The sequence below is a fragment of the Colossoma macropomum genome, unplaced genomic scaffold (genome assembly GCF_904425465.1).
Source record: "Colossoma macropomum unplaced genomic scaffold, Colossoma_macropomum, whole genome shotgun sequence".
Taxonomy (NCBI): domain Eukaryota; kingdom Metazoa; phylum Chordata; class Actinopteri; order Characiformes; family Serrasalmidae; genus Colossoma; species Colossoma macropomum.
Window position 1 is genome coordinate 13,512,714 of NW_023494800.1, and position 13,183 is coordinate 13,525,896.

Genomic DNA, 13,183 nt, shown 5'->3' on the forward strand with positions numbered 1-13,183 from the left:
AAGCATACTACCTTGTTTACTTGCTGTAGTTTTTATTGTAATTCAGCAACTAATATCCAAGTTACAGGCAATGTCACTATCATATTCCAACCCAAAACAGTTGTATGTTACCCAGTATTGTAATAGATTTTATTTCTCTTACTCGGGTCCTAAATATGCCAAATAGCACAAACACTGCATGTTTATTCCATTTATTTACATTTTTTAAATTGATCCTGTCAAAGTAAGCTATGAACAGGTGAAGGGGTCAACAAATCATCTACTCTTTGCCCTGTAAATGAACTTGAACTCAGGTTTATTGCAAAGTGCAATGTCATAAATCAATATAGTCCTGTAGGCTTTACCTATTCAAACATTTCTAAACTGATGGTCTGCTTTGCAGACTAAAGCAGACCATCCATAAGCAAAACTCAGTACATTTATTATATTATTCTTTATTCAACATTAATTATAGAAAAATAAAACACTAAAAAGCATTGACTGAACATGAACATGCCAAAAGAACAATATTGACCAAAATATTCTGAAATGCACAAAAGTGATACTGAAAAAAAAGGAAGAAAAAAAAAGAACAGACATGTCAAAACTGTGGCTTAAAACACTGCAATTGGTATCTGATTCAAAGTGCATCCCTTCACCAAAACTAAGTGAAAAACATTTTGAAAGGCATAACATTGTGAGTTGATGCTTAACATCACGTGTTGCACTTAAAGGAAGATCAACACAATGAACTATACAGCAAATTAGACAAATTTACAGATTTCATTAATGATAAAAAATAAAAACAACTTTTCTGCATCTACCGTGCACCAAACAGACCAACATTAAAAGTTTGTGTCTGACAATGCACCAACCAGTGCATCTACTAAACCTGACCAACTGTAACGTGTTGCATAACTGAGTGGATTATGCAACTGAACACACAAAAAAAAAATGATATAACAGGTCAGTGTTCGTTTTATCATTCATCCTGCTGTCAATGAAGACCCAAATTTATAGACAGGCTTAGACTTCCATCAGCCAACAGAAACTAAACAACACTCGCATTTTTCCACACATATACAGTGAATGCATGATTTAACGGTCCATAGGAAACATGCATTATTTAAAGGCAGCAGCACAGAAAGGACAAAGCCAATCCATTACATTTCTGGAAGAAAACTGATATGCATTCAAACATGTATGAGATCATATTTTACAACACAAACAAGTTGTCTTGCAACTTGTCTTCAAACAGAAAGTATTTTATCAGAAAATTACATACTCTTATTTCACTATAGTAACAAAATAAATATAGCTTGATCTACTGAAAGTGTCTGAGGTATATTCGTTGAATTTCTTGAGTCACATAAATCATTAATACATTCTCAAAAATAGACCTGACATTGGTCTTGATTTTAAAGATTTCTTTTGACAGCTCAAGAGATTATCTATATAACCAATGACATAGATGATAACTGTGTTGGCTGACAAAAGCACTAAAAGAGGATTCAGTAATATGGGCCAAGGTCCTCATAGCCAGCGTAGCTCGGCCACTCTGCAAAAATTCCATGAGAACACCTGGGGCTTCCATATCTGTCAAAGTGAACGTCCCAGTCACTGACACCGTAGTGCTGATGACCACTGCTCAGGTCATTTGAACTCTTCTTCAGTGATGAGCTGATGATTCTGTAATTGTGCCCCTTGTTGCTATCCCAGTATGTGACACCATTCACCACATAGAACACTGCAAACTCAATTCGTTCGTGTGGTGGCACTTGCTCAGGTAAGTCCACCTCAAAAGAGAAGGTGTCCCGGTCAGTGCCTGTGTAAGTGTCCTTGACATACTGACAATCTACATCTGTGTAATTCTTCCACGTGTCAAATGTGAGGCGCACTTTAACAGACTTCTCAAACGAAAGGTTTTTGACTTTGACAGTGCCTGCCACAGCCCTATCCTTTAGCATGCAGTTTTCAAGGCAAACAAAGTCTTCCTCTATACGCTGACGAAACCGCAAATAATCTGCAGATGGCTGGGTAAAGTCAAGGATTAGCTTGTTCTCGTCTTCGGACACCATAAGCGTAGAGGTGAAAAGCTGTTGAATGCTTAGTGGGACATCAATAGGGTCATCGAATTCAGAGAATATCTTCACCATGGTGAGGGCCAAGCCCTTGTGGTCGGCAAAAGACACCTGCTTTTTGGCCTTGCCGTGTGCCTTCAAAGACACATTCACCTCATTCAGTTCGGACTTCTGGAGAGGAGAGTGAAAGCTGAGCGAAGGAACTGATCTCGAGTGCAGGCATGGCCGCAGGGATCTCTTGTACTTGGACGTCTTTCTGTTCTGGAACTCCTCATTTGACAGAAAGACCGGCATAGCCAATTCAACTGGCATGATGAAACTGTCACAAGAGCCGCATGCACTGAAAGTGAATAAATAATTTAAAGGTTAGCCACTAGTTTAAAAGAGCATGCATAATTAAATAAAATCATGACAAAAGGTTAAACTCTGCATGGTCTTTACATATGCACTCAGAATGAGGGTTAAGACAAACATCGCTGACGCAATCTGTTAAACATTAATTGCAAGTTACCAAGGCTAAAAGCAAGTAGGTCAGAAGTACTTTAGGTCATACAAGTGTAGCTCAGCCCTGAAGGCATAGGGTGGTGAGACACTGTTACAAAATGTAAAGGAACAGATAAGAAAAGGGAATGTTTAGCACCCTCTGGTGTTCACACTGTGCTATGTAAACGGCAAAAATCCTAGTTATTACTGCTTTGTCACTAAAATAGTAGTTGTAAAGATAAGGCTATTTGTGCAATGTCATAATACCATATTCCACTGGCTTGCACAATCAATATCTTATCAAGAAAATGAAGATGTTGTAAAGAAGTAAGTAGTTACTAATTTATTCACCTGCTTAAGTAAAATTAGAATGGGTTAATTTTCTAACCATTTTTAGACCAGTACTTTTTATTTTTTTTATTTTAACTTAGATATATTGTGTGCGGAAAATAATCACCTCTCTCATCCAAATTTTCCCACTCCCCTTTAGTTTCTAATGGCATATTTTGGTTCCAACAGGTCCTATACTTATAGATGCTGTATGTAGGCCTACTAAGATGTTCCACTGCAGCTTTATAATAAGGAACTCATTATTTTTGGGGTTTTTGGACTTGGATGCTCTTTGCCCCCCAACTCAGCTTAGTTATTCGTAGCAGTTTCTCCTTGAGCCATTATTTAATTGAAAAATGAAACTCTTGGGTATGTGTTTCCCTCAACTCTGGTCCTGGAGGCCCACTGCCCTGCACATTTTACTGCTTCTCCTGCTTTAACACAGTCACTTTAACTCAATAATGGGCTGTTAATGAGCTGATTAACTGGATCAGGTGTGTTGGGGGTTGGGAAAACACTAAAAAGTGCAGGGCAGTGGGCTTCCAGGACCCGGCTGGAGAAACACTAAATTTTAGACTAATCTGGCAGACTCTCTGGACACCACTAAATGATTCAGACAGAAGATGTTAAACTGAATGAGACGTTTAGCTTTTAATCTCACTTTAAAATCTGTGCCGGTTTCCTGCCTGGAGATGAAAAAACCCTACAGTTTGCCTTATAAGGCATCATTTCAGAGGGACTGGTGTTGGCATCAAATGAGCTAAAGGGTAGTTCCAATAACTCAACACTTCACAAGTGTTAAATGTCCTAACAATGTAGGTTAAAGACGTCCTGTAAATAATATGTAAAGGTTCAGCTCAGCGCTGCACTCCAAATCTGAAGCCTGCTATTGTAGATGTAAACAATAGGCCTAGCAACAACGAAGAAAACCTAGCTAGTTTCCAGAGACTCTCACAAAAGTACTGTCTACTTTCTCATGTTTCTTTCAAAATCAGTTGGTGAGATTAAACTCGGAAATTTTCGTTTTGGTTTAAAGTCTCATTCACTACTTTACGCTACAGCTCACATCGAAACCGACCGACTCTTCCTGGTTTTAGCCATTATTTTCCTGTGCACTTGGAGACGTTTCAAAATGTAGCTAAAGCTCGTCTGCTGTTTCTTTCCAAGCACATTTGCTTTACTTAGCGACTGTAAGTCATGACAAATTGTGCTACGGCTTACCTTTGTTTAGAGCATATAAAACTCGACAGCAGGTGAAAGCGGCTATTTGAGGCTGCTGTGTCCTATTTTAGCCGCTCTGGAGCAGATGGAGGTTGCAGCACGCCGACCTGTAGCTCTTCCTCTTCCCCGCATTAACAGACGCTCCGCGCTTACAGTCGCTGCATTTCATTCCGTGGAGACTCTCGATCACTCCGTGTTCACGTGAACCGGCAACATTAGCCAATCACTGCGAGCGAAACAGGGCATGCAAAACACCCATGCGATCGATTAGTCACGTGACTTTGGGATCCTTGGCTGTTGTAGCGATGTGGAAAGTCACGCCAGTCACTGCTTGTTCATTTATGAGCCATCATATTTCGGAATTGTTGCTACTTCAGTAGCGCAGTCTTAACGTTTAAAGGGCCCTGCGTGTCCTGTATTTTTCTTTTTTCACACAAAAGGTATTTTTAAACATTCATCACCAAGTCTACTTTTTTTCTCTGGAGAAAAATGTTGCGTTATACATTACATCTGGCAACCTCAAATCCTGAGTTGGCCAATTGTAAATATGACTTTATCAGCTGTTTGGGTGCAATTTACATGTGGTAAAACTGGTATTAGAGCCTGGCGATATGGAAAAATGTAATATCGCAATACTTTAGTAAGTTTTCACAATTCAAGATATGTTAACGACATATATGTATGTACATAGATATGTCCATTTGTTTCCTTTTTCCATTTGATAAGCTGGAAAAGACATTTAAAAACATTGTGGCATGTTCAAGAAATGTTTTGCATGTTGGTTTTAGGTTATTTGCTCTTAAGCATTTATTCACGGGGTTATTCTGCCAAGGACTCTTATCGTGAAGTGCAGGGATAGTATTGCTCCAGGGGGATATATGGTTGTGGGTGGGCAAAAACAGCTGAGTCAGAAGTGAGCTGAGAAGTGAACTAGCTGTTAGTAAAGAGAAAACTCTGCTTATGTACAGCAGACCAACAACAGCTGTAGAATAAAGCTCCATGACTCCTGCGAAAGCTGTGTCTCTTTTAATAGCATGAACGCTGTAATACTATCACAAACTATGAACACAATAACTTGTATTCAACATTTCAAGTAGTATGCTGCACTAAATTCCATTAAATGGGACTTATTATGCTCTTTTTGTAATGAAACATGCAGTTGGGGGGGAGTTTGATGAAATAAACAATAATATCAGAAAAGCATTTTGTTACATATTGTGACATAATTTATCACAATAATAGTACATTTTGTTATACTGCCTGACACCCCTCAAAGGTAGCGTGAATGGGCAGGACTGAACTGCTGTTGACTGAGTATGTGAATAATGTAACTGTGACATCACAAAAACAAATTAATTCAAAATGGGTGGTTCTTGTAGCTTAGTTTTCATACGGACAGCATGGACTGGGGAGGAAATGGTGTGTTTTGAAACTTTAACAATATTTCGATAATTTAATAATTTCTCATTTTTAAAAATAAAAGTGAAGAAAAATTAGTTTTATGAATTATTTATGTCCAGTCAATGCTACTTGGTTAGATTTTACGTGTTGTTTTTCATACTTTTCCCTAGTATGTCACCAGACCCTGTGAATCATGGGGTCTTGTTGCAGTGGAAATAATGCTACAAGTAAGCTAACACGCACCGAAATGCACATTGAAATGATGTTGCATAAGAGTTAGGTCTACTTTTAAACTGAAACAGTCTTATATAGCATCAGCTATTCAAACTGCAGGCTACAAGTGCCAAAGCTTACTGGTTTGTGTAATTTAGTGAGGTTGCCAGTCTTTTGAGGTCAGCTCAGTGCACAGCAGTGTTGCATGCATGTTGCAATATTTGTATTACAGCTCATTTAACAACCTTGTAACAAACAGAATCTTCAACAATCAGATTTGGATCTCTGCGTGCCTGGTGACTGGCCAAAGTGGTGGCTCTTGTGACGCAAGATGACAGCCACTTTACCGTCACTTCACCGTCACTTTTAACAGCGACCGTCACTTCGCCGCCACTTTTATCAGTGACCTGCACTTCACCACCACTTTATCAGCGACCTGCACTGCACTGCCTCTTCACCGCGACTTTTATCGGCAACCGGCACTGCACCGCCACTTCACCGTCACTTCACCATCACTGCACTGCCACTTTACTGTCACTTTACCATCACTTCACTTCCACAGTTGTGGTGCAGTGCCAGTCGCTAATAAAAGTGGCGGTTCGGTGCTGGTCACTAATAAAAGTGGTGATGCAGTGCCAGTCGCTTATAAAAGTGGCAGTGAAGTGGCGGTTCAGTGCTAGTCACTAATAAAAGTGGCAGTTCAATGCTGGTCGCTAATAAAAGTGGCAGTCAAGTGGCAGTTCAGTGCCAGCCGCTCATAAAAGTGGCAGTGAAGTGGTGGTTCAGTGCCGGTCACTAATAAAAGTGGTGGTGAAGTGGCAGTTCAGTGCTGGTCACTAGTAAAAGTGGCAGTGAAGTGGTGGTGCAGTGCCAGTTGCTAATAAAAGTGAAGTGACGGTAAAGTGGCTGTTTGTACTGTCACGAGAGCTGCCACTTCCACCTGTCACCCAGCACGCAGAGTAGAAAGCCAAATGAGATAACGCTGACACTGTAAGTATTATTCTTAAATGAGTTCACTGTGGGTATTTTTCTTGAGCAGAACTCTCACCAGTGGTCAACTAACATGCAGCTGGACAGTATACTCAATGGTGTAGGAGTGTCATAGGAACTGGTTATAGCACATTTATTTTGGAATGTTCCCTATTTGTAGTCAACAACAAGAGTGCACTCTGTAATTATCTGGGCTTTGTAACTCTAATGCAACACTGGAGTTCCTGAGACTCCTGGGCCCATATTCATAAAACTTAATAGGAGTGATGATACAGGGTCAAATCTCTCTCTCTTGTGCTATTCTGTTCTGTGTCTGTTTTGTGTGTGTGTGTTAGTGTCCAGTCCAGTCTGCTTTTAGTTGACTGTACTGACAGGAACAGATCAGCACTTCTACTCTGAGAAGCTTAATGAATATGCACCCTGATGCAAATATCACATATAGATTCAACTCTAGGCGGTTCAGTTAGTTCTTTGTGCATTAGCTAATAATGCAACAACATATAGCTGATCAAGAAACATTGGAGCAGCCAATCATCCAATTACCTTTGATTCCCCAATAGAAGATCACTGTACGAAAAAGATTTAATTCTGATGTAACACAACACAACATCAGAGGTCTGTTATTACATTGATAACTATTAACAGGCGTACAGCTTTCATTAAGAAGAGGGATGAGCCATCCCTTAATCACATTAAAATCCTGTTTGACATCATGAAGAAACCTAATTACAGACAGAAGCAACATGTAAGCAGAAAGAAATCCATTGTCTTTTATATTATATATAGTAAGATCTGTGCATTACAATCTACATTAAATGTTGTTCTTCCTTTATTATTTTCTTTTTTATTATTTTGTGTGTGTTATCTTGTGTCTCGTTTGTTACAATAGAAGTGGTGCTAACTGCACTATGTTGCAACATAGGTGAGTGTGTTGAGTATGTTTTGGAGGGGAGGTATCTGTGTGTGATCTAACCCAGAGCATCAGATAAGGCAGGAGCACCACTTGAGCTTCAGACACATAACAACCTACACTGTTAGAAATAAACTTACTGTACAGGGATGTTTTTGTTCATCAAGGTACAAACAATGTACATGCACCCTCAAAGATTTTTGGTTTTAATGGTTTTAAGGTTCAATTGTGTGCATTAAATTGTTATTAAATGAAAAGTTTTGAACATCACCTAAATAGTTCAGACTCAATTTTCATTCAGTATGATTTTGTGTGTATTTAGCTTATTACTATCTCTATTATTGCCTTTAGTTTAAATAGGTGTTAACACAATCCTTGTGTTAAGAAACATACTCGTTTTTTAAAACAGTTTTTATTGTGGGACTTCAGTTTGAATTAATTTGGTAAATGTTAAAGTTTATTTGGGCTGGTGCTGGCTGGAGTAGATTTATAGTATGTCCGCTTTCTGTAATCACAAGCGAATGAGAAACGAGACAGCAGACTACAGGCTTTTGACATGTCCTTTATATCAATTTGTTATAGGGAACCAGCTGATCAGGAACATCAGATATGATGATATGTTGATAGCCAACATCTGGAGCGTACACCTGGACTGGACACACTAACATACACATAGAAAAAAGACAAAGAACAGAAAAGCAAGAAAGCCAAACTGTAAGTATTATTCTTAAATGAGTTCACTGTGGGTATTTTTCTTGAGCACCAGAGGTCAGCTAATATGCAGCTGGACAGTATACTCACTAGTGTAAGAGTGTCATAACAACTGGTTATAGCACATTTATTCTCTGTAATTATCTGGGCTTTAGTAACTCTAATGCAACACTGGAGTTCCTGAGACTCCTGGGCCCATATTCATAAAACTTAATAAGAGTGATGATACAGGGTCAAATCTCTCTCTTGTGCTATTCTGTTCTGTGTGTTTTTTTGTGTGTGTGTGTGTGTGTGTGTTAGTGTCCAGTCCGGTCTGCTTTTAGTTGACTGTATGACAGAACAGATCAGCACTCTACTCTGAGAAGCTTAATGAATATGCACCCTGACGCAAATATCAAATATAGATTCACAGGCGGTTCAGTTAGTTCTTTGTGCGTTAGCTAATAATGCAACAACATATAGCTGATCAAGAAACATTGGAGCAGCCAATCATCTAATTACCTTTGATTCCCCAATAGAAGATCACTGTACGAAAAAGATTTAATTCTGATGTAACACAACACAACATCAGAGGTCTGTTATTACTTTGATAACTATTAACAGGCGTACAGCTTTCATTAAGAAGAGGGATGAGCCATCCCTTAATCACATTAAAATCCTGTTTGACATCATGAAGAAACCTAATTACAGACAGAAGCAACATGTAAGCAGAAAGAAATCCATTGTCTTTTATATTATATATAGTAAGATCTGTGCATTACAATCTACATTAAATGTTGTTCTTCCTTTATTATTTTCTTTTTTATTATTTTGTGTGTGTTATCTTGTGTCTCGTTTGTTACAATAGAAGTGGTGCTAACTGCACTATGTTGCAACATAGGTGAGTGTGTTGAGTATGTTTTGGAGGGGAGGTATCTGTGTGTGATCTAACCCAGAGCATCAGATAAGGCAGGAGCACCACTTGAGCTTCAGACACATAACAACCTACACTGTTAGAAATAAACTTGCTGTACAGGGATGTTTTTGTTCATCAAGGTACAAACAATGTACATGCACCCTCAAAGATTTTTGGTTTTAATGGTTTTAAGGTTCAATTGTGTGCATTAAATTGTTATTAAATGAAAAGTTTTGAACATCACCTAAATAGTTCAGACTCAATTTTCATTCAGTATGATTTTGTGTGTATTTAGCTTATTACTATCTCTATTATTGCCTTTAGTTTAAATAGGTGTTAACACAATCCTTGTGTTAAGAAACATACTCGTTTTTTAAACAGTTTTTATTGTGGGACTTCAGTTTGAATTAATTTGGTAAATGTTAAAGTTTATTTGGGCTGGTGCTGGCTGGAGTAGATTTATAGTATGTCCGCTTTCTGTAATCACAAGCGAATGAGAAACGAGACAGCAGACTACAGGCTTTTGACATGTCCTTTATATCAATTTGTTATAGGGAACCAGCTGATCAGGAACATCAGATATGATGATATGTTGATAGCCAACATCTGGAGCGTACACCTGGACTGGACACACTAACATACACATAGAAAAAAGACAAAGAACAGAAAAGCAAGAAAGCCAAACTGTAAGTATTATTCTTAAATGAGTTCACTGTGGGTATTTTTCTTGAGCAGAACTCTCACCAGTGGTCAACTAACATGCAGCTGGACAGTATACTCAATGGTGTAGGAGTGTCATAGGAACTGGTTATAGCACATTTATTCTCTGTAATTATCTGGGCTTTAGTAACTCTAATGCAACACTGGAGTTCCTGAGACTCCTGGGCCCATATTCATAAAACTTAATAAGAGTGATGATACAGGGTCAAATCTCTCTCTTGTGCTATTCTGTTCTGTGTCTGTTTTGTGTGTGTGTGTTAGTGTCCAGTCCAGTCTGCTTTTAGTTGACTGTACTGACAGGAACAGATCAGCACTTCTACTCTGAGAAGCTTAATGAATATGCACCCTGATGCAAATATCACATATAGATTCAACTCTAGGCGGTTCAGTTAGTTCTTTGTGCATTAGCTAATAATGCAACAACATATAGCTGATCAAGAAACATTGGAGCAGCCAATCATCCAATTACCTTTGATTCCCCAATAGAAGATCACTGTACGAAAAAGATTTAATTCTGATGTAACACAACACAACATCAGAGGTCTGTTATTACATTGATAACTATTAACAGGCGTACAGCTTTCATTAAGAAGAGGGATGAGCCATCCCTTAATCACATTAAAATCCTGTTTGACATCATGAAGAAACCTAATTACAGACAGAAGCAACATGTAAGCAGAAAGAAATCCATTGTCTTTTATATTATATATAGTAAGATCTGTGCATTACAATCTACATTAAATGTTGTTCTTCCTTTATTATTTTCTTTTTTATTATTTTGTGTGTGTTATCTTGTGTCTCGTTTGTTACAATAGAAGTGGTGCTAACTGCACTATGTTGCAACATAGGTGAGTGTGTTGAGTATGTTTTGGAGGGGAGGTATCTGTGTGTGATCTAACCCAGAGCATCAGATAAGGCAGGAGCACCACTTGAGCTTCAGACACATAACAACCTACACTGTTAGAAATAAACTTACTGTACAGGGATGTTTTTGTTCATCAAGGTACAAACAATGTACATGCACCCTCAAAGATTTTTGGTTTTAATGGTTTTAAGGTTCAATTGTGTGCATTAAATTGTTATTAAATGAAAAGTTTTGAACATCACCTAAATAGTTCAGACTCAATTTTCATTCAGTATGATTTTGTGTGTATTTAGCTTATTACTATCTCTATTATTGCCTTTAGTTTAAATAGGTGTTAACACAATCCTTGTGTTAAGAAACATACTCGTTTTTTAAAACAGTTTTTATTGTGGGACTTCAGTTTGAATTAATTTGGTAAATGTTAAAGTTTATTTGGGCTGGTGCTGGCTGGAGTAGATTTATAGTATGTCCGCTTTCTGTAATCACAAGCGAATGAGAAACGAGACAGCAGACTACAGGCTTTTGACATGTCCTTTATATCAATTTGTTATAGGGAACCAGCTGATCAGGAACATCAGATATGATGATATGTTGATAGCCAACATCTGGAGCGTACACCTGGACTGGACACACTAACATACACATAGAAAAAAGACAAAGAACAGAAAAGCAAGAAAGCCAAACTGTAAGTATTATTCTTAAATGAGTTCACTGTGGGTATTTTTCTTGAGCACCAGAGGTCAGCTAATATGCAGCTGGACAGTATACTCACTAGTGTAAGAGTGTCATAACAACTGGTTATAGCACATTTATTCTCTGTAATTATCTGGGCTTTAGTAACTCTAATGCAACACTGGAGTTCCTGAGACTCCTGGGCCCATATTCATAAAACTTAATAGGAGTGATGATACAGGGTCAAATCTCTCTCTTGTGCTTTTCTGTTCTGTGTGTGTTTTTTGTGTGTGTGTGTGTGTGTGTGTTAATGTGTCCAGTCCGGTCCGCTTTTAGTTCAGATCAGAACTCCTACTCTGAGAAGCTTAATGAATATGCACCCTGACGCAAATATCAAATATAGATTCACAGGCGGTTCAGTTAGTTCTTTGTGCGTTAGCTAATAATGCAACAACACATAGCTGATCAAGAAACATTGGAGCAGCCAATCATCCAATTACCTTTGATTCCCCAGTAGAAGATCACTGTACAAAAAAGATTTAATTCTGATGGACTTCATTCAACATAAATGTCTTTACCTTTGAATCAAAGCTGACATTCACAGTTCAGCCTCATAGTCTTTCTTTTCGGAGCCGATGTTCTGGAGTACAGAGCCAAAACAACCAAAAAGCTCACTGCCTGATTACTTTCAGACTACACTGCACAATGTGGAAGGGTCATCTATACTTACACACATGAGTTTATATAGTACAGCTTCTTTTATTTCCGAGGATATCAGTGACTGTCAATCACAATGCAATTCTGAATTGACTTGTGTGTACTTGAACTCCAGAAAAAGTCAGTCTATTTATACCTATGTATGCTTCTCATTCTAAAGTCTTGCAGATGGGAAATGTCTGCTTGCGTCTATGAATGAGAATACTAAATGAAATGTTCAAATCAGCAGTTTTTTGCTTTGCTGCTTGTTCTCATCCTCCTTGTGGCAGTGCATGCTCCTGCTGAGACCAGTGAGGAGGATGATAAGACCTCTTGGGAGAGATGACCTCTCTGTGTTAGAAAAGCAAATGGAAAACTTCCATCGCTGCACACAAGCAGTGGGAAACTAGACTAAGTTTTATTACTTACTTATCTTCTGGGAAGCGTAGGTTTTTCCCATGAATTCTTAGCTCTTGAGCTTGTTTGTGAAACTTTGTATGAAACTGAATTATTCAAAGCATGCCAAGTCCAGTTCTTTACTGACATTTTCACTGTTAGGACAATCTAGGTCATAGGTAGAACTATTAAAATCACAATTATGTATCATCACACTTTTGATATTTCATATATTTAGCTAGCAAGGCAGGTCTTGGCATGTTCTGTTCAGGGTCAACAGAACTTTTTATAAAGTGATTTTTATTATTCAGATCAGCATGGAAATTTACTATCAGCTGTTTATTATACTTCAACTAAGATAAGACTGAATGTTGTGTGTTAGTAGTTATTTATTAATATTTATTATTAATTTATATGATCTGAGCTCGGTGATATAACTCAATGTGATGGTGGAGTGGCGGAGCTGCTCCTCCTTGATCATGGACAGCTGAGGCCAATTAGGGAATGAACATGGACAGTTTAAAGACTGGGTTTGCAATAGCCTACTACATATTGCTAGCATACTGATGCTGCCCAAGCGTAGTAAGTACTATGCAGTATGTGACCAACAAGAATATCTC

The 13,183-nt window shown here is 38.2% G+C and overlaps 1 protein-coding gene across 1 annotated transcript; it reads right to left on the reverse strand.

Annotated features, from left to right (window-relative positions):
• Positions 1 to 175: 175 nt before the first annotated feature.
• On the reverse strand, positions 176 to 4,264 carry ppp1r3b (protein phosphatase 1, regulatory subunit 3B). The gene is made up of 2 exons (XM_036587678.1): positions 4,095 to 4,264; positions 176 to 2,400 (listed from the first exon to the last, which is right to left on the reverse strand). Exon 2 carries the CDS (start codon positions 2,370 to 2,372, stop codon positions 1,491 to 1,493), a length of 882 nt encoding a protein of 293 aa, XP_036443571.1. The 5' UTR covers positions 2,373 to 2,400; positions 4,095 to 4,264; the 3' UTR covers positions 176 to 1,490.
• Between the last annotated feature and the right edge of the window lie 8,919 nt (positions 4,265 to 13,183).